Here is a 24,864-nt window from a genome sequence, read left to right on the forward strand (position 1 = left end):
CACAAGCTTATAAAAGTAATTCAGGGAAACAAGGGACTTATCCAAAAAGACTTAATCAACTATGAACCAAAGGATCAGTAACTGCTTAAACAACTTAGAAGACACAACCTCACTTTCGCAAGGGGACTATGCTTTAAGGACAAACCATATCTGGTAGGTGAGTTAACCTACATTTGTTACCCATATTAGTCTGACAGGGGCAGTGGGAGTGGATCAATGTAGCAATAGAGAAACAAAAATTTCTGCTACATGCAAACGTATGTTCATTTTTTACCATTTCACCCCATCTCAAACAAAACTTGGTCAGCCCAAGGTCCAGCATTCAACAGAGTGCTGAATAAATACTTGAACAATATCACTGAAACTTCCTAAGATTGTTGTCAATGATACCTTAATTTAAAAAAAAGATTTTAAAAAATAGTAGTAATAGTAATAATATAATATCACTGAATGAAGTCACTGGCCTTACAGTCACCCCTAACAGTGGTACTAAGAGGCCTGACTGCACTAAACATTCACTGCAGAGATCACAGACATACCACAAACATCCTGGTAGAATATGCTTTAAAAAAAGGGTTATCACTTGGACCCAGAGTCTGTTCTCAGTGTTGCGATGCTAACCATACATATTATCTTCATAACTCTCCTCTTATATAGCAAAATGAATCTCCTTGGGTCACATTCCCAGTCCTGGTTCCTCACACATTCTAAACTCTGGTAAAGACATCTTAACTCAGTGTTCTAAGTTCTAGCAATCCAATTTCAACTAACAAATCTGATATTACAGACCACCTTCAATCATCTTAAAATGACAAAGCACATTTTTAAATGTTTTGTTGGTGCTCACTTTGAGTCTAGGCTATTCACAAGTAAATAAAAGGAATATTAGGGGCTTATTTCATCAATTATATTAGAAACTTCTAGATAGCAAAAGCCTGTACACTTCCCAGCAGAGCAACAGTTGAACTATACTGTTTTAGAAAACAATGACTAAAATTCAGGAGGCAAAGATTCAAACTCCCCTTTTTAACCCAGCTATCTCTCCATTTATAATTTCTTCCTAACCTCTGACATAATGACTAACTTGGGTGATAAATACATACTGATAATATACTATCAAATTGTAATATTACAAACTCCCCCCTAATTCATGAATAAAAACAATCACAACTCAAGTGCCTTACCATCCTTGTTAACGGCAGTAACTTTGGCTGGGTAAAAACGACAATCAGACCAGCAAGCAAGGACCTGCTCGTTTATTTGGAATTCCTAAAAAACATTAGAAAAAAAAAAAATCGGATTATGGGGTGAGCATTTAATAATGTATATACCTGTTGATTCCCTATGTTGTATACTTGAAACCAATATAATATTGTGTTATCAACTATGCTTCAATAAAAAAATAACAAATGATATTCCATTGTCAAAAAAAAAAAAAAGATCCTGTTAACAGTCCAATTTCATAGGACAGAATTCATGAGAGACTGAAATAGACAAGAGTGGGAAGGGAAGATGACTACTAGGATGGAACATGATGTTTCTGCTGTTCAGCATTGGGAGTCAAAGCCAAAGACCTGGATGGAACACAAGACTTTTCCCATCCTAGGAGGTCTGGGCAGGCACAGCACAGCACTAAAGATAATCTTACACTGTCCTTGAAAGTAAAACTAAGTCCAAGATCACCAGGGAACACACCCAGTATACAAGCTGGTAGGAAGGCCACCTACTTCATCTTGAAGGAAACAATATTCATACTACCTAATCTTACCCATACTTTTAAAGGGTTTTTTGACAAAGGACGTATCCATTCACCTTTAATATTTCATACTGTTTTCCCAGCACACAGTTTGCACTGATATATTTTGGAGAATGAATACTGTGCAATCAAATTGGTAACAGTGAACAATCCTAAATTCGGGGGGTGGAGGGGAATGTCAAGCAAGAGTTCAAGTTCCCTAGCCAGGGCTGAAATGGATAAAATACAGGGTGTAGTCAGATTCAAAGGTAGCAGAATTTCTCTATTTAAAAAAATCAAAACTAATGCTTCATCCTTCATTCTGAAATAAGTCAAAGCTCTAGACATAGTGATGAAATTTAGAAAACAGGAATACAGTCCAATCAATTCTAAGTTTTTCAACAGCTTATAAAAGATCTTGATATGCAGCTAGCACAGTGCTCCACAAGGAATGATTACTTAGTAAATGATCAGACAGCAGATAAGCTTAATAAATGATCTAAAGGGAGACAGTAATATAAAAGAGAAAGAAGAGATCCCCATGTATCATCAATGCAGTCTCAACCAACTTAGTTTATGAGCTATCTCGGTAATCACATCATACAAACAGATGACAAATGGGAGTCTTCAAGAGCTCCAGGTGCCATGGAGAGCTCAGGGTTGCGACTCCAGGCCTAAATAAGGACCGATCTCCAGCTGCTATTGACTTTCACACTGAACACCAAAGGCTAGAACAGAGTACCAAGGGTTGACCTAGTTCATTACAGAACTTCCCATATTTTTTACTCACAGAAGATCCTTCCTCTTCATGTAAGCCCTCTTTCCTAAGCTGTATTTTCTCTAAAGGGCGTAAGTAAGGACTGTCCCAGCAGAACCACTCATCATAACGATGGTTCCAACGCTTGAAATGGATGAGTACTTTTCCTTCTTCGTAGTCAATGTCTTCTATGTGAGCTGGATACCTGAATCAAGAAAAAAAAGAGATGCCTTTAATATCCACCCAAAAGATCCAAAATGGTACTCTTCCAAACCTCTTCCCAAAGGAGTGGGCTACCAAAGTACTAAATAAAGTCTAGCATTTACAGACTCTGTGAATTGTGTCAAATCACAAATTATGGAGGCTAACAGACTTGAGGTTCAGATCCCAACCTGGATATTCCTTAATTAAATCATAAACTATTAAATTAACCTTTCAGAACCTGAGTTCCTTCATGTAAAGAGGAAGAGAATACCCAACACAGTGGGTTGTATGGCAAGTTAAGCAAGATGACATATGCACAAGACCTGAGCACAAAGGTGGTAGGAAGGAAGCATTTAACAACTAGATTATATTTTACATGTGTCAATGAATAAGAATGAGTATGCAGCCCTAGATTGTATTAAACAGTCTCAATTTTAAAAATTTTGTAATCCATGAAGTAGAATACTATACAGTTGTTAAAAAATATCTGGTTCTATATTATGATGTGGAAAGCTCTCCCAAGATGAATTATTAAATGAAAAGAGCAAGGTGCAGAACACTGTAAATGTGAAGCTATTATTTATTTTTTTAAAGAGTATATATTCATATATGCTTAAATATGTATAAAATTACACAAGTAACAACGGTTACTTGTGGAGTATGGTCAGTTCAGTACTTGTGGAAATATGGCCAGTTCAGGAGATGGGCTCTTTCAATCTCCATTTCACCCTCCTTGTAGACTGAGAGTTGGGAAAACCAGTAACTACACTTCACTGACTCTCTTACAATTGACAATCAAGGTCATGGAGACCTGTGTGGGTTTGGAGCAAGTGCAGTAGCCAGACCCAGTGCTCCAATGCAAGGCCTCTCAAACTTTCAAGTAATGCAAATCATTAGAGTAACTCACTAAAATGCAGATTCTGATTCTGTAGGTGGAACTAGGGCCTAAAAGCTTTAAACAAGGTCCCAGATAATACTGACGTGCTGGTCTGCAGTAGCAGTGGTCTAATGTTTAGTCACCAGCTTCCTGATTGTCAAGCAGCAGTGGTGGGGGTAGCAGTGGCCATAGTGACTTCCTGACCTCAAGATCCCAGGTCCAGATAGATGAGTCAGTCCCACACCTTCAACACTTCCAAATATTTTTTAAGTACTCAATTTCTTGTGTTCAATCCTTTTGTGGTTAAAGTACCCAGAGGGGTTTCTGTTTCCATTATTTAAACCTGACTAATAGAAGAGGGGAACTCGGTATGGGAGCCGGGCAAAACTGGAGGGGAGACTTTTTTAGTATACCTTTTAATACTTATTTATTTTCAACTGTATTGATGTATTGCTCACTCCAAAAATAAGTAGCTAAAAATAAAGAAAAATATCATATGCAATTGTTCTCTTATATACACTTGCATTAATCAGACTGCTATTCTAGATTGAGAAAGTTTAGATTCCAACTATATTTTCTCCCTACAACCTGGATCTGCACCATTTCCTTCCTTTCTTGTATGTAGCACCTACTACTCTGCTCTCCTAATAAATACATGCTACCTAAAAGAACAGGCCTGCTTCTGGTGTCAGTATATTGTGTCCTCTTCAAGCCTACCTTGGTATCCTCTAAAGCAGTTCACTTGGCATTAATCTACTAGAGTAATTTGCAGATACTGGGCATCCAATAAATGTTCGGCAAATGAATTCCACTCTCCCTATTCTTCCCAAAGGTTGCATGTCCTGCTAATTCTTCAATCTCAGGATTCTCAGACTCCAAGTACCCATTCCCATTTCAGTCATTCGCCAAGTTCAGGCCCCTATCACTTCATGTGGCTATTTCCCACACAGGACTGACAGGGTATGCTTTTCAAAATTCCTAATGGTACTCTGCATACATTAAGTGCTCACAAATATTAACAAAAGGAATAAACAGCCCTGAAGCTAGTCTTTCTACTTCAGTACAAATGACACACAGCTTCTATATATACAAGATGTCTTAAAAGCAGACTGGCTATTGTAGGATCTGATAAACAGAGTAGGTGCAATCGTAGGAGACAAAAGATGATTCCCTAAATCTACTTCTCTCTGGGGAGAAGGACATGGATATCCCAATTATACTCCTCTTGCCCTTTCAGTCACTCAGACTAGCAGATGAGTGAGCCTCCCTAAAATAACACAATCTGTCCTGACATACTCCTATTCCTTTTTTAAATGGTTTACTATCTCTAGCAATAGCTTTTAAACACAGGTCTTTGGCCCAATGCACAGAATTAATTTTTCACAAAATTGAATTTATTTAATGTACAGAAATTTTCTTTATACTAAAATCACATTCTTTCTAACTTTTTTATGCTTAGATATACCTGTTAAAACAATGGTAATTGATTGTTCTTAATGCCCTTACTAATATTATGCAGCCATTAAAAGGAATGAGGAAGCTCTCTATGTGCCAATTTTAAAAGATCGCTAAGAAAAGTGAGAAAAAAAAACTCAAGATGCAAAATGGTACTGAATGTACTACCAATTATTTGGGAGGAGAGAGGGAGCCAATACATCCATACCTGGTTTTAAATGCGTGGGCTATCTCTGGAAGGATGATCAAGCAACCCGGTTTGCCTCTTGGGAAGGGAACTGGATAGTTAAGGAACTGGAGAGGAAGTATGAGACTTATTTTATTCAATGTATATCCTTTTGTATGTTTTGAATGTTGTACCATGAGCATGAAGTATATAATTACTTATTTCAAATATCCTTATTTGACAAAATAAAAAGTTGGTAGCCTCCAGACAAATCCCAAATTCTTTTGCATTTACATTGGTCAGTGCCTTCTAAAAGTCTGCCAAGTCTGGGTCCACAGAATCAACTCCAAATTCCTAACCTAGCAACTCCGATGCACACACTCGGGAGTCTGAAGGACCTCTGGGCCCTTAGTTAGTGTATACCTTCTTCCTTGCTCAAAAAACTTCCCAGGGCATGGGCAGACTACACAAACCTCTTCAGGAGAATCAACAGTAACCAACGGCTTAACAAGGTTTCCTCAGAAGAATGTAGCTCTCCCTACTACTCTGAAGTGTGACAAGGCTTCAAGTCACTCTTGGAGGATAGGGAAAGCCAAATGCATTTCAGAGAATATGGAGGCAGTTGATCTTAGACATCAACCCAGTAAGATTTGTGGATCACAACTGCTAGTTGCCTTGAAGACAGCTAAGCTTCATTAGCCAATAGAACTTTATTAACTAACTTTGATCTGGCCACTCAATTGCAGGTCTTGGAAATGATTATAAGACATATGTGTTTTGGCCCCTACCTTTCAGGAGAACCAGACACAGGAACCAATTAAGCTTTAAAACTATTAGGTGGAAACTGCTGATAATCAACTGCTTTTTTGCTTACAAAAACAGAAACTGTATCTGGTTCAACCTAAATATTTGGACGCCTGTAAGGGGAGCTGGAGAAGACATAGCAAGGTTAACAAAAAAGGAGACATGAATGGAATCTGTATAGACAGAAAAGGGGAGAGAGAATTGCCAGCTTCAACATGTAACAGCTAGTGATGAGATTCTAGTTTCCAAACTAACATTATATCTGGGATTCACATTTCTAATGGAAATATTAGCCAGAAAGGAGCAGATACTGAAACCACACTGATAACAAAAGTCAGCTCTAGGGAGAGGATAGGGGTTGGGAATGGCCAAGGGACTTTTGCTTCTATTTTGAATTTTTACAAAGATTTAGCCACATACTTGTATAAGTAAAAATAAGTAATTTTAAAATAAAGGTTTTGGAAAGTATTTAATGGTCAGTTATCAGCCAATAGCTTCATGGTTATTGGGTTTATATGCTGCCTGGCACACCCACAAAATAGAATATTATGCAGCTGAAGAAAAAAATGAGAACACATTCTATGAATTAATATAGAAAGATTTCCAAGTCCTTATATTAAGTTTAAAAAAGGAAAGCTACAGAATAGCGCATATCTGATATTTCAAGTTACAAAAGAGGAAACAAAGAATATACATTTGTTTTTGCTTATATTTAAATAAAGAAACTGGTAGGATGCATAGAAACTAGTAAAACTGGTTACCTATAGGGGGTAGAAAGGGTATAATGAAAGCAATCATTCTCATTATATACCTTGTTACACTTTTTTTATTTTTTTAACCTATTCTAACTATCCAATGGATTATCAATTAATTCCCTTGCATTTACCAGGCAGATTATCATATTATTCATATTATGATTATACTGACTCACCTCCAATACTATACCTGCCATTTATATTTTGTGGGTTATCACACTGATTAGTGCTTCTAAGATGATGCTTAAAATTAGCAGAGACATCATCCTTCTCTTTAATGAAAATGTCTCTGGTGTTTCATTGTTAAGTATAAAGTGCATAAAAGTTCTTAATTACTGCTTTTAATCAAGTTTATGAAGTTTTCCTCTAAACCTGCCACGGGTTCCTCAAGAATAAATTTTGAGAATTTTCAACCTTTGTAAAGATGATTATACAGTTTTTCTCTCTTACTCTATGAATATAGTGAAATAACAAGTGTCCTAAATTTAAACTATCATTACTCTGCTGAAATAAATAATATTTGGTTGTGTGTGTCATTCATTTAATAAGTGTCTGTTTGGTGTTCTGGTATCTTATTAACAAGTTTTGTGTCTCTTTTGTAAGCAGAATTTGTCCAAGTTTTCTTGCATTATGCCCTTCCTGTCCAGTGGCACTCTCAGGCTAGGCTAACCACACAGAATGAACTAGAAAGCTTTTGACTTCATTTTTTATGAAACTGCCTATTATATGGGGCCTTTTCATAAGATAATTCTTTATCTACCTTTTCCACTACTTGTTACTAGTATGGTCAAGTTTTCTACATCTTCTTGAGTTTATTTTGCCTAAACTAATAAAGAGTTTGAAATGATTATCAAGTACAACTTGAGTATTCAAAATTAATAGTTTTCCTTTAAAGAAAGGAGCTCAAGACTCAAAAACATTTCAAACTCAAGTCACAAACTGGACTTTTTTAGTGGTGAATAGAAACACTAGATTGCTAAGCACTTTACAGGGCAGAAACTATTAATCCATTATTCAACAAACATTCCTAAATTTGTATTCTGAAGCAAACAAATTACTAGGTCCTTGAGATATAAAAACAGGACCAAACAATGAGATATCACCTCACAGCAGTTAGGATGGCCAACATCCAAAAGACAAGAAACAATAAATGCTGGTAAGGATGCAGAGAAAGGGGAATCCTCCTACACTGTTGGTGGGATTGTAAAATTAGTTCAACCACTGTGGAAAGCAATATGGAGGTTTCTCAAAAAACTAAAAATAGAAATACCATTTGATTCAGAAATTCCACTCCTAGGAATTTACCTGAAGCAAACAAGATGACAGATTCTAGAGAATATATGCACCCCTATGTTTTTTGCAGCACTATTTACAATAGCCAAGATATGGAAGCAACCTAAGTGTCCATCAGTAGATGGGTGGATAAAGAAGATGTGGTCCATATACACAATGGAATATTATTCAGCCATAAGAAGAAAACAAATCCTACCATTTGCAACAACATGGATGGAGCTAGAGGGTAATAGGCTCAGTGAACTAAGCCAGGAGGAAAAAGACAAGTACCAAATGATTCCACTCATTTGTGGAATATAACAGCAAAGCAAAAACTGAAGGGACAAAACAGCAGCAGACTCACAGTACCCAAAAATGTACTAGTGGTTACCCAAGGGAAAGGGGGTGGGGAGGGGGGGTGAGAAGGGAGGGAGAAGGGGATTAAGGGGTATTATGATTAGCTCACATAATGTGGGGGGGGCACGGAGAGGCAGTATAGCACAGAGAAGACAAGTAGTGACTGTGTAGCATCTTACTACGCTGATGCATAGTGACTGTAACGGTGTATGTGGTGGGGACTTGATAATGGGGGGTGAATGTAGTAACTACAATGTTGCTCATGTGAAACCTTCATAAGATTGTATATCAATGATACCTTAATAAATATATATATATATATATATATGACCAAACATCAGAGATTACAGGGTGGCAAGGGACCAAAGAGAAGTTTGGTGGGCTCCTTAGAATTCCCCACCCCTCTCCACAAGCAGAGAGACCAAGAACACTCTTGATGGTAGGAAAAGAATAAAAGTGTACAGCCTTAGATTACGTGGCCTGCCTACACTCCATAACTTGGACCAAATGGACCAGAAACATTCTCTCTCTCATGGCATGCCTGGTGGAGAGTCTGTTTCTGCATGCCCTCTCCTACCCCATGAAAGCAATGAACAGACCCTTCTCTTTTTAAAGTACATTTCCTATCACTCACCTCCTAATCTCTGCCTTAGCCAAATCTACTTCCTCTGCTCACCTTCCTCAGAGGGAGCAACTGAGTGGCAGTCCATTTTAAGCTTTTTCATTAGGTACTGGAGGGTTGGGAAAGCAGCTTTAGAAAAGACTTAGCACTTGGGTTAAACCTTGAAAAGACAAAGAGGGGTGTTTGCCAAATGTTTAAATTCCCTCCAGTGTTCTCCATGTATTAGGCATTCAATAAATGTTCATCAAATTTACTTTTAAAAAAGATTTGATTATGAACACTTAGCACAAAACAGCAATAGGAATATACACACAAATCAAGGTGAATCATCAAAATAAAACAATGACATTCATGTTGCAGATGTCAAAAAGACAAACAGATTCTAGTACAAGAATTGTCAAATAAGAGTGATATATATGCACATGTGCTGTGGTCACCATGACAAAATTAAATTAGTCACAAAGCAGCTCTCTTCCAAAGGCCAAAAAAAATAAAAAACTCCTTTTTATCCAAAATTAAATTTGGGTAAGGAAAGATAACCTAAACTTCATAGTAATCTAGTTTACTATGGTGACCTTATTTTAAGCAAGTGGTATAACTGGTCACTAAGCTAACCAAGAAGCCACAGAAGGCCAATGTAGACAATCAAACATAAAACAGCAAGGAGTATGGACAAAAATTAGAGGAACAGAAATTCTCAATTCCAGGCATTTTCTGAGTATCTATTCTAGGCCAGAAAGTATACTAGGGTTTGGAAATACAGAGCCAAATCTATGAAGATGTGACCACAGCACGTAGCAGAAGGAGACAGACCTCTATGTTACAAGACACACTGAGCCTTTCATTTCCCCGGACATACCACATACCTTCCCATACCCACTCTGCTTTCTTTTCCGGAAGCACATCCCCCTGCCCTTTCTTCCCAGGCAACAGTCTTACCCTCCTGTAGCCACAGACTCCCTGACTACTTCAAGTAGCCCCATTTCCTTCCTGTCTGTGTCAGTTGCCTTCATAGCATTTATCCTGATATGTAATTATTTCAGTTGTTTCTCTATTTACTTGTTTATTTCCTGCCTGCTTCCCTAGGAGACTACAGATAGCTCTAAAGGCACCTGTCTCTTATTCACTGCAGTATCCTGAGGGGGAATAAACATATCTATAAGCACAAATATAAATATGTGTATAAAGCATCACAGGTACAACAGAAAACTACTTAAGGTAGAGTAGGGTACAGAGAAGGCCAGTTCTAGGACAGAGGAGGAGGTGTAGGGGGGCATGAAAGAAGGAGGGCCCAAGACAACCCTAGTGAAAAGGATGCATTTGATCTCAATTCTAAAAGATCAACAGGCATTTTCTAGGTGACCAAGGAGGCAGTGAAGCTGGAGAGTGTTTCTGGGAGAGGGTGCAATATGAGAATATCAGCATAGGTACAGGGGAAGGGAAACATAAAAGAGAATAAGAAAGTGCAAGAAACTGAAGGTGAGAAAGGAAACAGTAACTCTGAGCAGAGAGCTGCACAGGTACCTTATGGATTCCATACCTATTGTATGGATGGATGGGCAGCTGAGCCCCAAATGAGTGTTTCCCAACAACAGTCCATGGACAGCTCGATACTGATGAGCAGAGAGCTGGTGGTCCACAAAGTCTCCATGAAGAATGTTTTATTGTGCTTTTCCATAATCTGGACCATCTTTATCAGAGCCTCCCAGCAGAGGTGCAAGTGAGCAATGACATGAAATGGATTACAAGTGAGCAATAACATGAAACAAGCTAAGATGTACTGATCAAGATGAGCACCATATAATCAAGCACTACAAAAGAATTTTAGTATGTGTGTTTGCAGTAAACCTAGCACTTATATGATAATTCTCCAAAGGTAGCTGTAATGGCTTTAAACCAAGTGTGCCAATTTTGACATTCCACCCCTCAAATGGCAGAACACAATTATCCTTCCCTTAAATGTGGCCTCATTTCTAACAAACAGAGAATAACAGACACAAATGATCATGTGGGACTTTAAGGCTAGGTCATAAAAAGTCACTGCTGCAATTCCACTTCTGGGTATACACTCACAAGATTTGGAAGCAGGGGCTCAAACAGATACCTGTACACCTTGTTCATAGCAGTATTAGCCACAATAGTCAAAAAGTGGCAGCAACCCAAGTGTCCATCAAACAGATGAGTGGATAAACAGAATATGAAATACGTGTACAGTGGAATATTAGTCTTAAAAGGAATGAAATTCTGATATATGCTATAACATAGATGAACCCTGAAAACATCATACTAAGAGGAGTATACAAAAGGACAAATGCTGTATGATTCCACTCCTATGAGATTCTAGAATAGTAAAATTCAGAGAGAGAAAGTAGGATAGTGGTTACTGTGGGGAGAGGAGAAGGAGAAGTTAGAGTTTAATGGAGACAGTTTCAATTCGGGAAGATGAGAAAGTTCTATAGATGGATGGTGGTGATGAGTGCACAACAATATAAACGTACGTAATGTCACTGACCTGTACACCTAAAAATGGCTAAAATGGTAAACTTCATGTTATGTATATTTTAACACACACACACATACACACACACACATACACACACACACACAGAGCACTGCTGTTTTTTGGACTCCCAGTTCTGGGGGAAAACAGATGTTATGTCATGAGAACATCCTAGATGCCCTCTGGAGATGTCCACCTGGCAAGGAACTGAGGTCTCCTGCCAGCAACCAGCACCAAAATCAACTTGCCAATGGCATGAGGGAGCGACCTTACACTGAAACCTCTTGAGACCTCAAACCAGAATCTCCAGTTAGGCTGCTCCTGAATTCCTGACCTACAGACACTGAGAGGATAATATATGTTTAATGTTGTTTTAGGACACTATATTTTGAGAAAATTTGTACACAGCAATAAATAACTAACACAGTAGCATTTTGCTCCAAAGCTACTAAAAGTGGGATCCATAGATCACATATAGGTTGGAGGCACCAGTCCTCAACGTTTTGAGTTTGAGAAACTGCTCTAAGCTACCAGATAAGTCAACCTAACAAAAGACTCCAGGAAAAAGAGAAGGCTGAGAGTGGAGCTCACACCAAATGAAAGGGAATAACTCTCCATGCACATCCTAGAAGGCAGTGAACAGTCCAGCTCTAACATAGGGATACAATGTCGGCTTGACCACAGTATATGACTTCAAGCGCCAGGAAAACTTGCTGCTCAGTCTTGGCTACTGAAGTAAAACTAAACTGCCCAATACTGAACACTGTGCACATGCTTAAATTAGAGCAGCAAGACCATGCTTGGCAGGAATCTGTTTGATCCCCCCAAACACACCCCCAAAAAATGAACTGAAGAAATGGTACAGTTGGTGGGGGGAGGGGAAGAGGAACTAGAAAGGATAACAATTTCCTTCTGATTTCCACTTCAACCAGTCAACCTTCACTCACATGGGTCTTAATAACCAGTATGTGTAACTCACTCTAGGGCTTATAAACTGCCTTGACATATCACTGGATCTTTACCACAATCTCATGAGGACTTTAGGATTTGTTATTTTAAGTATTTTACATCTATGGAAATGGACACAAAAAGAGAGTGACTAGGAAGAGGTGTTATGAAGATCAGTAACCAAATCTTCTAACTTTAAACCCAGTGAGGAGCCTTCTGCTCTTAACTGGACTTCACATGTAAATATCTTTGTAGCGACACAGGTCCACAGAAGTGCCTTTAAAAGTCTTAGATACCTAATAGTCTACCTGGTGACTAACCCAGAATTTACCTAAACTTTTCCCCAGGGGTTGGGCATTCAGACTGCTTCAAGACTGGCCCTGATATAAACAGCCTTTCTGCAAATGTGCAGCACTCCTTTAACTTTAGAATTAGAGTGTGCCTCTTATTCCTGGCTCAGGGCATAGACCAGGAGCAGAAGACTTCCACTGCCATGCACAAAAGTAACATTCTAAGGCATCATTAGCCTTTGCTGAAGAGAGAATGGGAACTGGAAGTTGTATTTAGTGAAAAAGAGCTGACTATTAAGCTACAGAAGAACTATGCTGTTTTGGATGCCTTAACTCTTCCCCTACCCCTTCACCACGTCTATCAATCAGCATGTGACACCTCTAACTGAAGAAGTATCTTGAATTCATCTCTCCTCTCTATCCAAATCATTTCTCACCACCAGCTAAACAGTCGTATGAGTGGGCGACCCTTATACCCCTCTTATCATTACTGGTAAAGGTTCTGATACAGAGACACTGTAAATATCTGGTGACTGAATGAATACCACCAGGTTTCCGTCCAAGGAGAGATCTGATCATGTCTCTCTCCTGCTTAAAATCTCCCTTTTTAACCCAATCTCCACCACTCCTGATCTCTTCCCTCTCGGGATTCTGAGGATACACCATGTTCTTTGAGCCCTGAATACTTTTACTCACACTGCTCCTTCTGTAAACTCTCACTCACACTAATCCTGGAAATCTTATCTTTTAATCTCACTTCCTTACATATACCCTCAATTCCCTGATTGAGGCTCTCCCTCCACCATACATGCCTGTACAAATCCCAACCCCTACAAAATCTGAATGTGCTAAATCAGATTTTCCACATTCTTCACTCCTGCACCCAAGCAGCTGATTATGGCTGGGATATGCACTCAACATGCTGGGAGGTATCTCTTTAAATGAATGACCACACATAGTGGTTCCCTTGGAGGTGGAGGGGACTGTGTGACTGAGGGATAAAGGTCTTCTGAGGTGCCCCAAATGTCTGTATCTTGTTCTGGGTGGTGGTTACACACAGGTATATCAAGCTACACACTTAAGATTCATGCATGCTAATATAAATTATACCTCAATAAAAAGTTTTTTAAAAATGAAATTTTAAAAAGAGTAGTGTCTTTTGCCAGCTGGCAAAAGACAACATATTTACAAGGTCCTGCAACATACTGCAAACTTGGAAATGAAGGACAGATTTGGAGCTGAGTGACAATAAATTGATAACTGGAACACCAGCCTTTTCACTCCTAGATATTTGTCTAAAGGGATAAAAATACGTCTTTAAAAGATGACATGTAGAATGTTTATATCAACTGTATTCTGCATGCTTCCAAATTGGAAATGCCATACAGTGGCAAACTACTTAGAAAAGGGAACAAATTCTGACACTCAGCAGCATGGAAACATATTTAAAATATTTTTATGTTGAACATAAGTGACCAGATACAAAGTACACGGGCTATACAATACAAAGTTAAAATACCGTAAAGGTAAAGCTTATCTTTGGTGAACAATTGGTAAAATGGACTTGCTATTTATTGAAATGGGAAAGACTGCTGAAGAACATATTTGGGGGCAAAGTCAAGAAATATAGATAAAAATGTCACAGGTGGGTAGGAAAGTATTTTCTAAGCAAGATGGCTCTGGAAGAAATTATGGAGGAAAATACTGACTTTTACTATAATTCTGAATTACTTTAGGAAAGTACATTTTGTTCAATTTTGTGGGATCAAAAATGGTAGGTACGTATTTTGAGAGCTCTTTTTCTTGACTGTAGTCTTTTTTTAAGGAATTGTGTGTGTGAAAAACATATATGTATGTTTTCTCTTAAACAACAAAAAGAGCATGTTCCACTTGACATAGCTGAAAAGGAAAAAAATTCTGAGAAGTCCTAAAATTGAGTGCCATAAGGGCCGGAGAATGGTTGAGAAAGACATGGCTGTTAATCAGTCAATAACCTTGGGCCACAGCCAACCAGAGACCACATTCTTGAATGAAGTCATTTCAGCAATTACCTAGAAGGCCCCCAAAACCACTGCATCCCTATTATATGTGAACAGCCCCTGACAAATCCATGAGCTTTCTCTGTGAATTGACCACCTGCCCCTGGACTTAGCATGCTTTGCATTAGCCTGTCTTCCTTGTCTTTAGCCAATGTGAATTTAAACAACTTGCTTTCCTTGAGACCCCTCATAAATGTGCCCCGTTTCTTGAGTCTGGGTGAGTTCTACTTTAAATGGCTTTGCTGCTGAGGAAGCAGAAACTTTCTCCCAGGACTCAGTCCTTTTTCTGATTAGCATCTGTAAAGGCTCAACAATACCTTTTATTTCAGAGATGGCTTGGTCTTTAGAGTTCTGGATTTGTCATATTGAATTTAATTAATGTTTTATTATCTAAACAAAAAAAATAGTAGTGTCTTTGATCTCTTCCTGATTCAATGTCTTACAACTGTAAAGTGCCATGAAAATTAATATTTTTTAAAAGTTTTCTTAAAAATCCAGGGCCTACTCATGGGCTGCTAAGTGGAAAAGAGCCTGAGGAAGAGGCTCCATCCAGAAGGATGCAGGAGACCAGCTAGGTGTCTACTGCCAGGGTCCAGAAGATCTATGATGGGGGCTTGGGCCAGGGCAGTAGGGTGGAGGTGGTAGCCATTGCTGGAGTCAGGATGGATTCTGCAGGCGGACCTAATAGGATCAGCCAATGAACTAGATGATGGGGTGGAAGAAAGAGCCAAGGAGACCCCAAGGGGGCTCTAAAGGTTCTGACCTATTAAGTTCTCTGCACTTGACTGTTTTTGTTTGTTTTTTAGAAAAATTAGTACCTATTACCACTGTTAATGAGAATAAACAATACTGATATTTCTTTTATCCAAAAAATAATAAACCAGAGCCTAAAAAGCAATGACCCCTCAATAACAATGAGCACACCTAGCACCCAGATCTCTGTTGCTAACACCATTTTCCAATAACAGGAGCCATAGCTGAGACAGGGACCATAGTTGTAGTCAAAGTAGGGTGAGGGCCCCTGGAGGGGGCAGGGCGGGATATCTGCAGTCAGAGCAATGTAACTACATGCAAGGAAACCCCCCTGCTAAAACTCTATGTTAAACATTGAGCTCTAGAATCATTCTTCAGTAAAATCAGTTAATGTTCCCCAGATAAAGAAGAGTAGCACATATTTTATTATATTAACCATTTATAATCATGTGTAAGGTTCTCTTTAGCATACTAAAAGGCCCAGGCCTGTGTGCTGTCTTTCTCCTTCAGATCTGATGAAGTGATTTTGCAAATTGGGCAACTAATTTGGCAAGTAAGCCCAGGCATAAACAACACAGTAAAAGGCAGGGAAGATTCCACCTTAAAGATAAGATTGCATTTAAATACCCAAGAAGTTAAGACCTTAAAAATTCTTAACTTACTCTTTAGCAAACAATACCTCAGCCCACCTGGGGGGCTGAGCAGGTGGCCTTGTTTCAGAAGCCCCCAAACCAAGATGCTGGTATCCCAGGGAGAAATCATCAGAGGAAGTTGCTTGTGTTATTCAGAGATCACTTAACAAGTCCACACCCCTAAGTTTTTTTCATGTTCTCGAAAACTCCTCAGCTGCCTATAAAACCCCCAGACAATGCACCACTACGGACTCTCTAGTACCCCCCCTGGTGTGAGCCGGGAGCTCTGTCCTTTCACTGTATCTCTAAATAAAAGCCTGTACCTTGCTCTCTCCTACCTTGACTGTGAAGCTCATTCTTCCGCTCCGCAAACAAGAACCCCGGCATCATAGCTTCTTAGAGAAATGGCTAATTCTAGAACTGTGTTAGAATAAAGCTGGAATACTATGTAGTGTCACAAACAAGGAAGTGTTAAAACACACACAATGGTGATGGGAGTATATCAAAGGACGTAGAGCCAACTGAAAGAGTTCCCATTGGAATAACAGGAACAACAAAGGAGTATTGGATTAAAACCCAGAGTCTAAAATAAATGAGTCCATACTGATATAATAATAAAAGATCATCAAAGACAAGAAAAATCTAGAAACTGACATAGCCAAAAGCAGCCTAGAGACACGACTCCTAAATATAATGTATGGATGGCATCGTGGAACAGAAAAAAGGACATTAGGGGAAAATTACAGAAATATGAATAATGTATAGACTTTATTTACAGTAACACACAAATACTGGTTCACTCATTAACAAATGTGCCTTACATTTCTATCTTCCTAATGTACAATGTCAACAGTAGGGGATACTGGATGTGTCAATATGTGGGAACTTTCTGTATTATCTTTGGAATTTTTCTGTAAATTTAAAGCTATTCTAAAATAAAAAGCTTATTGAAAAAATACTCCATGACCACCAACCTCCAGTGAAATCTCACTGGTACGTAAAGGCATCAGCAATCCTACTGAGACAGAGACCATGGGTGTAAGTCAGAGTAGGGTGAGGGCCTTCGGAAAAAACAAGGCAGGATATTTGCAGTCAGAACAATGTAACTACACGCAAGGAAACTCCCTACTAAAACGTTGTGTTAAACATTCAGCTCTAGAGTCATTCTTCACTGAAGATCAGTTGGTGTACCCTGGATAAAGAAGAGTAGCACATATTTATTTAATGCTGATCATTTATAATCATGTGTAAGATTCACTTTAACATGCTAAAAGGCCCAGACCTATGTGCTGTCTTTCCTCCTTCGGATCTGCTGAGGTGATTTTGCAAACTGGGCAAACTAATTTAGCCTGCAGGCCCAGCCAGAACACAGGGGAAGGCAGGAAGGATTGCACTCAACTTATTCTTTAGCAAACAATGCCCCAGCCCACCTTGGGGGCTGAGCAGGTGGTCTATTTCATAGGCCCCCAGACCAAGATGCTGATATCTCAGGGAAAAATCAACAGAGCAGGAGGTTACTTGTATCAAGTTAATTGTAAATATCCTGGACCCTTAATAAGTCCACACCCCTAAGCTTTTTTCCTGTTCTCGAAAAATCCTCATCTGCCTGTAAAACCCCTAGACAGCACCCCACCCCGACTCTCTTTTCCCCTCCTGGCGTGAGCTGGGAGCTCTGTCCTTTCACTTTATCTCTAAATAAAAGCCTGTACCTTGCTCTCCTACCTTGAGTGTTTGTGAAGCTCATTCTTCGGCTTCGTGAACAAGAACCCCCGCATCACTACATTTCTCATATCTAATCCTTCTTTACTCTCCTAAATGGTATTTCATACCTTACCTTCTTTCCTCAAACCCAAGCCTTCCTCATTCTGATCTTCAGTCTTAGCTGAAGATTTTACTTTTTAATTCACTTAAAAAATAAAACCAATCAAGATTGCCTAGGGCAGGGGAGGCCTGAGGAGAAAAAGGGAGTGACTGATAATACGTATGAGGATTCTTCTTGGGGTGATGAAAATATTCTGGAATTACATAGGGGTAATAGTTGTAAAACTTTGTGAATTCCCAATGCTGGTGGAAATATAAAATGCTATGGAAAAATACGGATGCTGTGGAAAAGTCTGATAGCCCCTCAAAAGGTTAAACAGGTTAACTACTGTATGACCCAGCAATTCCACTCATAGGTAGATAACCCAAGAGCTATGAAAATATGTCCACATACAAACTCATACACAATGCTCAAAGCAGCATTATTCACAACAGCCAAAAAGCACAAACATATACGCATCAACTAATGAATGGATAAACAAAATGTGTTACATGTGTTTAATAGAATATTATTCATCCACAAGAAGGAATGCTGATACATGCTACAAGGCAAATGAATCTTGAAAATATGTTAAAGTGAGAGAAGCTAGTCATAAAGAAACACATGTATAATTCAGTTTCTATGAAATGTCCAGAATAGGTATATCTGTGGAGACAGAAATTATATTAGTGGCTGACTAGAACTCGAGGGGCCTGAGGGGAAAAAAGGAATGACTACTAGTGCATATGGGATTTCTTTTTGGGGTGAAAATATTCTAAATAGAGGCAATGGTTGTACAGTTTTGTGAATAGATTAAAAACCACTGATTTTTATGCTTTAAAAGAGTGAATGAGTAGTATATAAATTATTTCTCAATTTTAAAAAACAATAGAAAAGTAGAGAAAGAAAAGAATCCCACCAGGTGCTGCCATAGATCCAGAGCCAACTCACACACTACTGGTAGAAATGTATAATAGAATAGTCACACCCCTGGAAAGCAGTTTGGCAGTGTCTCATCAAGTTAAATATACACTTAATATATGACCCAACAATCCCACTCCTTGGTATTTACCCAAGAGAAATGAAAACATTTTCTCACAAAACCTGTATGCAAATGTTTATCCGTATTTACTAGAAACAATTCATATCTTTGAACTGGTAAATGGATAAACTGTAGTACCTCCATACAATGGAATTCTACTCAGAAATAAAAGAACAAACTTCTAATTCATGCAAAACTATGGATGAATCTCAAATACATTATGATAAGTGAATATAATAGTAAGCCAAACTTCAGAAGTTACACTGTATGAGCCCATTTATATGACATTCTACAAAAGGTAAAACTGTATGCACAGAGGGCAGGTCAATGGGTGACAAGGGCTGGAGGTGGTAGGAAGGGGGGACTACAAAGGGACAAAAGGAAATTTTGTGGGGTGATAGAAGCATACATTTTGATTGTGGTGGTACGTGCATGACTGCGTGAGTTGAGCAAGCCTCACAGAACTGTATAATAAAAATGAATTTTATTGTATGTAAATTATGCCTCAATTTAAATATACAAAAAAACAATGCTCCCATCACAACAACTCTACCAGTCAACCTTCACCTCTGTCTAAATATCCAGTCTCCCCCTTATAATAAATGAACTATGTGCTCCCATTAATGGCCAATCCCTTCACTTACGCATTACATCATTGTCTCTCCTCTTGTTTTCCTTGAACTCATGCTAGTGAGGCTTTTGTCCCCATTGCTCCATTAAAACAATTCTTGTCAACATCATCCATTACTTTGATTTGACCAATTCAACAATGACTCAATCCTCTTACTTAACTACCAACATCACAAAACTGAGGTGAGTACTCCCTGCTCCTTGAAACACTTCCTCCACTTGGCCTCTGGACAGACACCCTCCTCACAGATTTCCTCCTGCCTCAATGGTCACTCTTTCCCAGTCTCCTGGAAGAGTGGTTCCTCTTCATCCACTAACATGTAGACACTGTAAGGCTCCAGGGTTCAGTCCCCCTTCTCATCTATACTGACTCCCTAGATCAGCTTTGTCCAACAGAACCTTCTCAATAGAAATTTTCTATATCTCTGCTCTCCAATAGAGTAGCCACTAACCACATGTGTTTATTAAGCACTGGGAACGTCCTACTATGCCTGAGGAACAGAATTTTAAATTTTATTTAAAAAGCTACCTATAGCTGGCTATGGCTACTTTTTTGGACAGTGCAACCCTAGATGAGCTCATCCAGTCTAATGGCCTTAAATATCATATACTTGCATAATGGTTCTATAGCATCTTACTACACTGATGGACAGTGACTGTAATGGGGTATGTGGGGGGGGGGGTCTAGTAACCATAATGTTGTTCAGAAAATAATAATAATAATAATGCACATGCCAAAGTGGCAAATGGACTTACATATATATCATATACTTGCAAAAGAAACATCTGATAAAGAATTGTTAACCAAAATATACAAAGAACTCTTGAAACTCAACAATAGGAAAATAATCAACAACAAAAAGAAAGAAACCGACCAACCAATTTAAAGAAGGGCAAAAGACTGGTATGGTAACAGATGGTAACTAAACTCAACATGGTGAGCATTTTGTAATGTATGTACATGTCAAATCATTATGTTGTACACCTGAAACTACTATATTAGGTCAACTGTACTTCAATTTTTAAAAAGTCTATTACTAAAAAAGGGCAAAAGACCTTAACAGACCCCTCAGCAAAGGGAAATATACAGCTGGCAAATAAGCATATAAAAAGAATTCAACATCATATTTTATTATGGAATTGCAAATTTAAATACATGAGATACCACTACATATTTATGGTAATGGCCAAAATTCAAAATTCTGACAACACCAAATACTGACAAGGATGTGGAGCAAGAGGAACCCTCATTCACAGGTGATAGGAATACAAAATGGTACAGCCACTTTTGACACAGTTTGGCAGTTTCTTACAGAACTAAACATACTCTTACCATACAATCCAACAATCACACTCTCCTTAATATTTACCCAAATGAGTCAAAAACTTATGTCCACACAAAAACCCTCATACAGATGTTTGTAGCAGCTTTATTCATTACTGCCAAAACCTGAAAGCAACCAAGATGTCTTTCAGTAGGCATATGGATAAACTGTGGTACATTCAGACAATGGAATATTATTTAGTGCTAAAAAGAAATTGGCTATCAAGTCATGAAAAGACATGACGAAACCTTAAGTGCGTATTATGAAGATGCCAATCTGAAAAGGTTACATACCATGTGTATGTCCAACTATATGACATTATTGAAAGTGGGAACCTAGAGTTGGTAAATAAATCAGTGGTTGCCAGGGGTTAGGGGACAGAAACATAACAAGATGAAAGCACAGAGAATTTTTAGGGCACTGAAACTATTCTGTACAATATTATAATAGAGGATGCATGTAATTAAATATTTGGAACCCACAGAATGCACACCACCAAAAGTGAACCCTAATGTAAACAATGGACTTTGGGTGGTAATGATGTGTCAATGTAGGTTTACCAGTTATAACAAATGTACCACTCTGGTGCAGGATGTTGATAGTGGGGGAGGCTATGTACGCGTGGGGGCAAGGGATGGGAACTCTCTGAACTTTCTGCTTAATTTTGAATCTAAAACTTCTCTAACAAAATCTTTTCTTTTAAATCCCATATACTCACTGCCAACTCCTAAATTTCTATTTACAACCTAGAGCTCACCCCTAAATACGTGACTCAGTTATTCAATCAACTGCTCAACATCTCCACTTTGGGAACCTAAAAGGAATCCCATATTTAACAAGTCCACAAACGAACTGCCAATTTTCCCCATTTCAGGAAATAGTAATTCTACTAGTACTCACGCCAAAAGCCTTTGGAGTCATCCTTGACTCTTCTCTTTCTCTCACAACACCACCAACAAATCTGTCAGCTATATGTTCAAAAAGCACCCAGACTCTAATTGCTTATCATCTCCACCACTTATTCTTAGTTCAAACAACTATCACCTTTAATCCAGACTACTACAAAAGATTCTTTACTGTCTTCCCTGTCACTACCCATGCCTGTCTGCAGCATATTCTACACAAAATAACCACAGCTACTTTTAATAACTGAAATCAGATGTCATTTCCCTGTTTAAGATCTTTCACTGACTTCCTACTGTTTAGAATAAAGTCCAAACCCCCTATAATGGCTGGTCTGATATTTGTGGGCTCATCTCCTACCTCTGGCCCCTCACTTTTTACCCTCTTCTCTAATGCTTGAACATTGCCAGCATGTGCCTTGGCTGCCGCTGCCTGAAACCCTCTCCCCTGGATATCCACCTGGCTCACTTCTTCACTCACTTCCATCTCCACTCAAATGTCTACTTGTCAAAGAGACCTTCCCTGAGCTCTCTCTATATAAAAAAAAGCACCCCTCATATGCACACATCACTCTCTGACCCCTTACCAATAATCATTCCTCTTCCTAGCATTTATCACCACCTAACCTGACAGGTAATGGTCTGTGTTTGGTCTATCTACTTCCACCATAATGTCAGCTCCTACAGACTGGGGGCTATGTCTGTCCTAAACACCATTCTTATCTCCAGCATGTGGCACTGAATGAATTACTTGGCATCTTTGTGAAGCCTTCTGAAATTCCCACACACAAAATTAGTTGTTTTCCACAGGGGTCTGTATAAGAACTCTGTATAGAGTAAACATCACTTCATGATACAATTAGTTTCAAGGACTGTTACTCTCTCTCCTAGGTGCAGGACACAGCATAGGAATCAAAGCCATGTACCTTGTCATGGTACAAAGCCAAGCTACCCAGATTCAAATCCCAAATCACCACTTACTAGTTGTGCAACTTTGGGCAACTTAGCTTTGTGTCTCTGCTTCCTCATGTATAAAATAGGAGTAATCAAAATATCCACCTAATAGCGTTGTGAGGATTAAGTGGGGTGTAACATGCAAAAAAGCCTTTAGACTTGTGCCTGGCACAGAATAAATTGCTCAATAAATGTGAGCTATTAGTAAAGACATAAGCATGAGGATGTATGTTTAACAATTCCTGACCAGCAATGAGAAAAGCCAAAGCCAAATAACCCAGTAGCCTCTAAACTTCTTGAGAGATCTTTGTTATGTTTCCTCATATCATAGTGCTTAGCTGTGGATACAATGAAGGCTCCTGTGGCCAGGATCCTCACCTGGCCCTGGTTGGCTAGCTCACTACACACATGTTGGCAATGCATTGTTACTGCCTCTATGTAAAGAGCCCTGCCCGGTGCTCTGGGAGACATGGTGGCACGGCTGCAGGGCTGCAGGAGAGCAGAGCAGAGCCTGGAGTGGTGGCAGCGTCGAGGACAGAGACCGGGATGGCTGTGCGGGTTGAGAGGCCCAGAGGCAGAGACCAGCCTGCTACACGCAGACGCGCTCTGAGTGTAAGGGATTTAGTGACTGACCTGCCACTGTGGAAATAAAGTTGGTATAACCCTTTTACCCCAAGAACATTCTACTTGTCATTTCCTTGGTCACACTGAATCCAAAATTATACAACTTGTCTGGGGCTGAAACCCATTGGCAAGACACTAGCATAACGCCCAACTCACAGCAGATATGCAATACATGTATGAGGGAAGTTCAGAAATTAAAGATTACTGAATAAAAAAAAAGATGGCACAAGAAGTGAAGAGATATGAACCAGAAACTCATATTTGATCTGTGCAAATAATCCTAATGAAAAAAATAGAGAAGAAAAGAGCGCTGGTGGGAATGTAAGCTAGTTCAACCATTGTGGAAAGCAATATGGAGGTTCCTCAAAAAACTAAAAATAGAAGTACCATTTGACCCAGGAATCCCACTCCTTGGAATTTACCCAAAGAATACAACTTCTCAGACTCAAAAAGACATATGTACCCCTATGTTTATTGCAGCACTATTTACAATAGCCAAGATATGGAAGCAACATAAGTGTCCATCAGTAGATGAATGGATAAAGAAGATGTGATGCATATACACAATGGAATACTATTCAGCCATACAATGGAATACTATTCAGCCATAAGAAAGAAACAAATCCTACCATTTGCAAAAACATGGTTGGAGCTGGAGGATATTATGCTCAGTGAAATAAGCCAGGAGAAGAAAGACAAGTGCCAAATGATTTCCCCCCCCCACGAAGCAAAACTGAAGGAACAAAATAGCAGCAGACTCACAGACTCCAACAAGGGACTAGTGGTTACCAAAGGGGAGGGGTGTGGGAGGGCATGTTGGGAGGGAGGGAGATGGGGACTGAGGGGTATTATGTTTAGTACTCATGGTGTGGGGGGTCACAGGGAAAACAGTGTAGCACAGAGAAGGCACACAGTGAATCTGTGGCATCTTACTACACTAATGGACAGTGACTGCATTGGGGTGTGGGTGGGGCTTGATAACATGGGTAAATGTAGTAACCACATTGTTTTTTCATGTGAAACCTTCATAAGAGTGTAGATCAATAATACCTTAATAAAAACTTTTTTAAAAAAGAAGAAAGGAGAACTAAGGACATTTTTGAAACTCAGATTTTAAAACCCTTTGTACAAGATATGGAAGGAGACCATGAACAACTTATATGGAAACAAAAGTAGTGGAAACATGCCAAAGAGGAAATCAACAGACATAAGCAGCTTTTATCACTGTGTTCAGAGCAAGAACTGGGAAGGCCCCGCCTACTGTTCAGGGCAGATGGTGCGCTCTCAAAGACGACAGAAAGAAGGCGGAAAGCAGCAGAACAAGCAGCTTTCATGTTATCCACCAAGCATCATTACTAAGAAACTACAGCCTCTCGATGTTCAGCAGTCAGCTCACCTACACAACCCTGGAGGTAAAGAG

At 39.1% G+C, this 24,864-nt stretch overlaps 1 protein-coding gene across 5 annotated transcripts in view; it reads right to left on the minus strand.

The window, feature by feature from the left end:
• PHF20 (PHD finger protein 20) overlaps nucleotides 1-24,864 on the minus strand; it is a 164,030-nt gene that overhangs the window by 97,188 nt on the left and 41,978 nt on the right. For 4 of the 5 annotated variants that reach the window (XM_073236666.1, XM_073236663.1, XM_037012865.2 and 1 more), the window contains 2 exons: nucleotides 2,526-2,697; nucleotides 1,185-1,269 (listed from right to left, as the gene is read on the minus strand). In XM_073236666.1, coding sequence (XP_073092767.1) covers nucleotides 1,185-1,269; nucleotides 2,526-2,697 — 257 coding nt within the window. Of the gene's footprint in view, nucleotides 1-1,184; nucleotides 1,270-2,525; nucleotides 2,698-24,864 lie in introns of those variants that run through there. The other variant, XM_073236665.1, reaches the window with a different exon arrangement.

Source organism: Manis javanica, chromosome 5 (genome assembly GCF_040802235.1).
Source record: "Manis javanica isolate MJ-LG chromosome 5, MJ_LKY, whole genome shotgun sequence".
Taxonomy (NCBI): domain Eukaryota; kingdom Metazoa; phylum Chordata; class Mammalia; order Pholidota; family Manidae; genus Manis; species Manis javanica.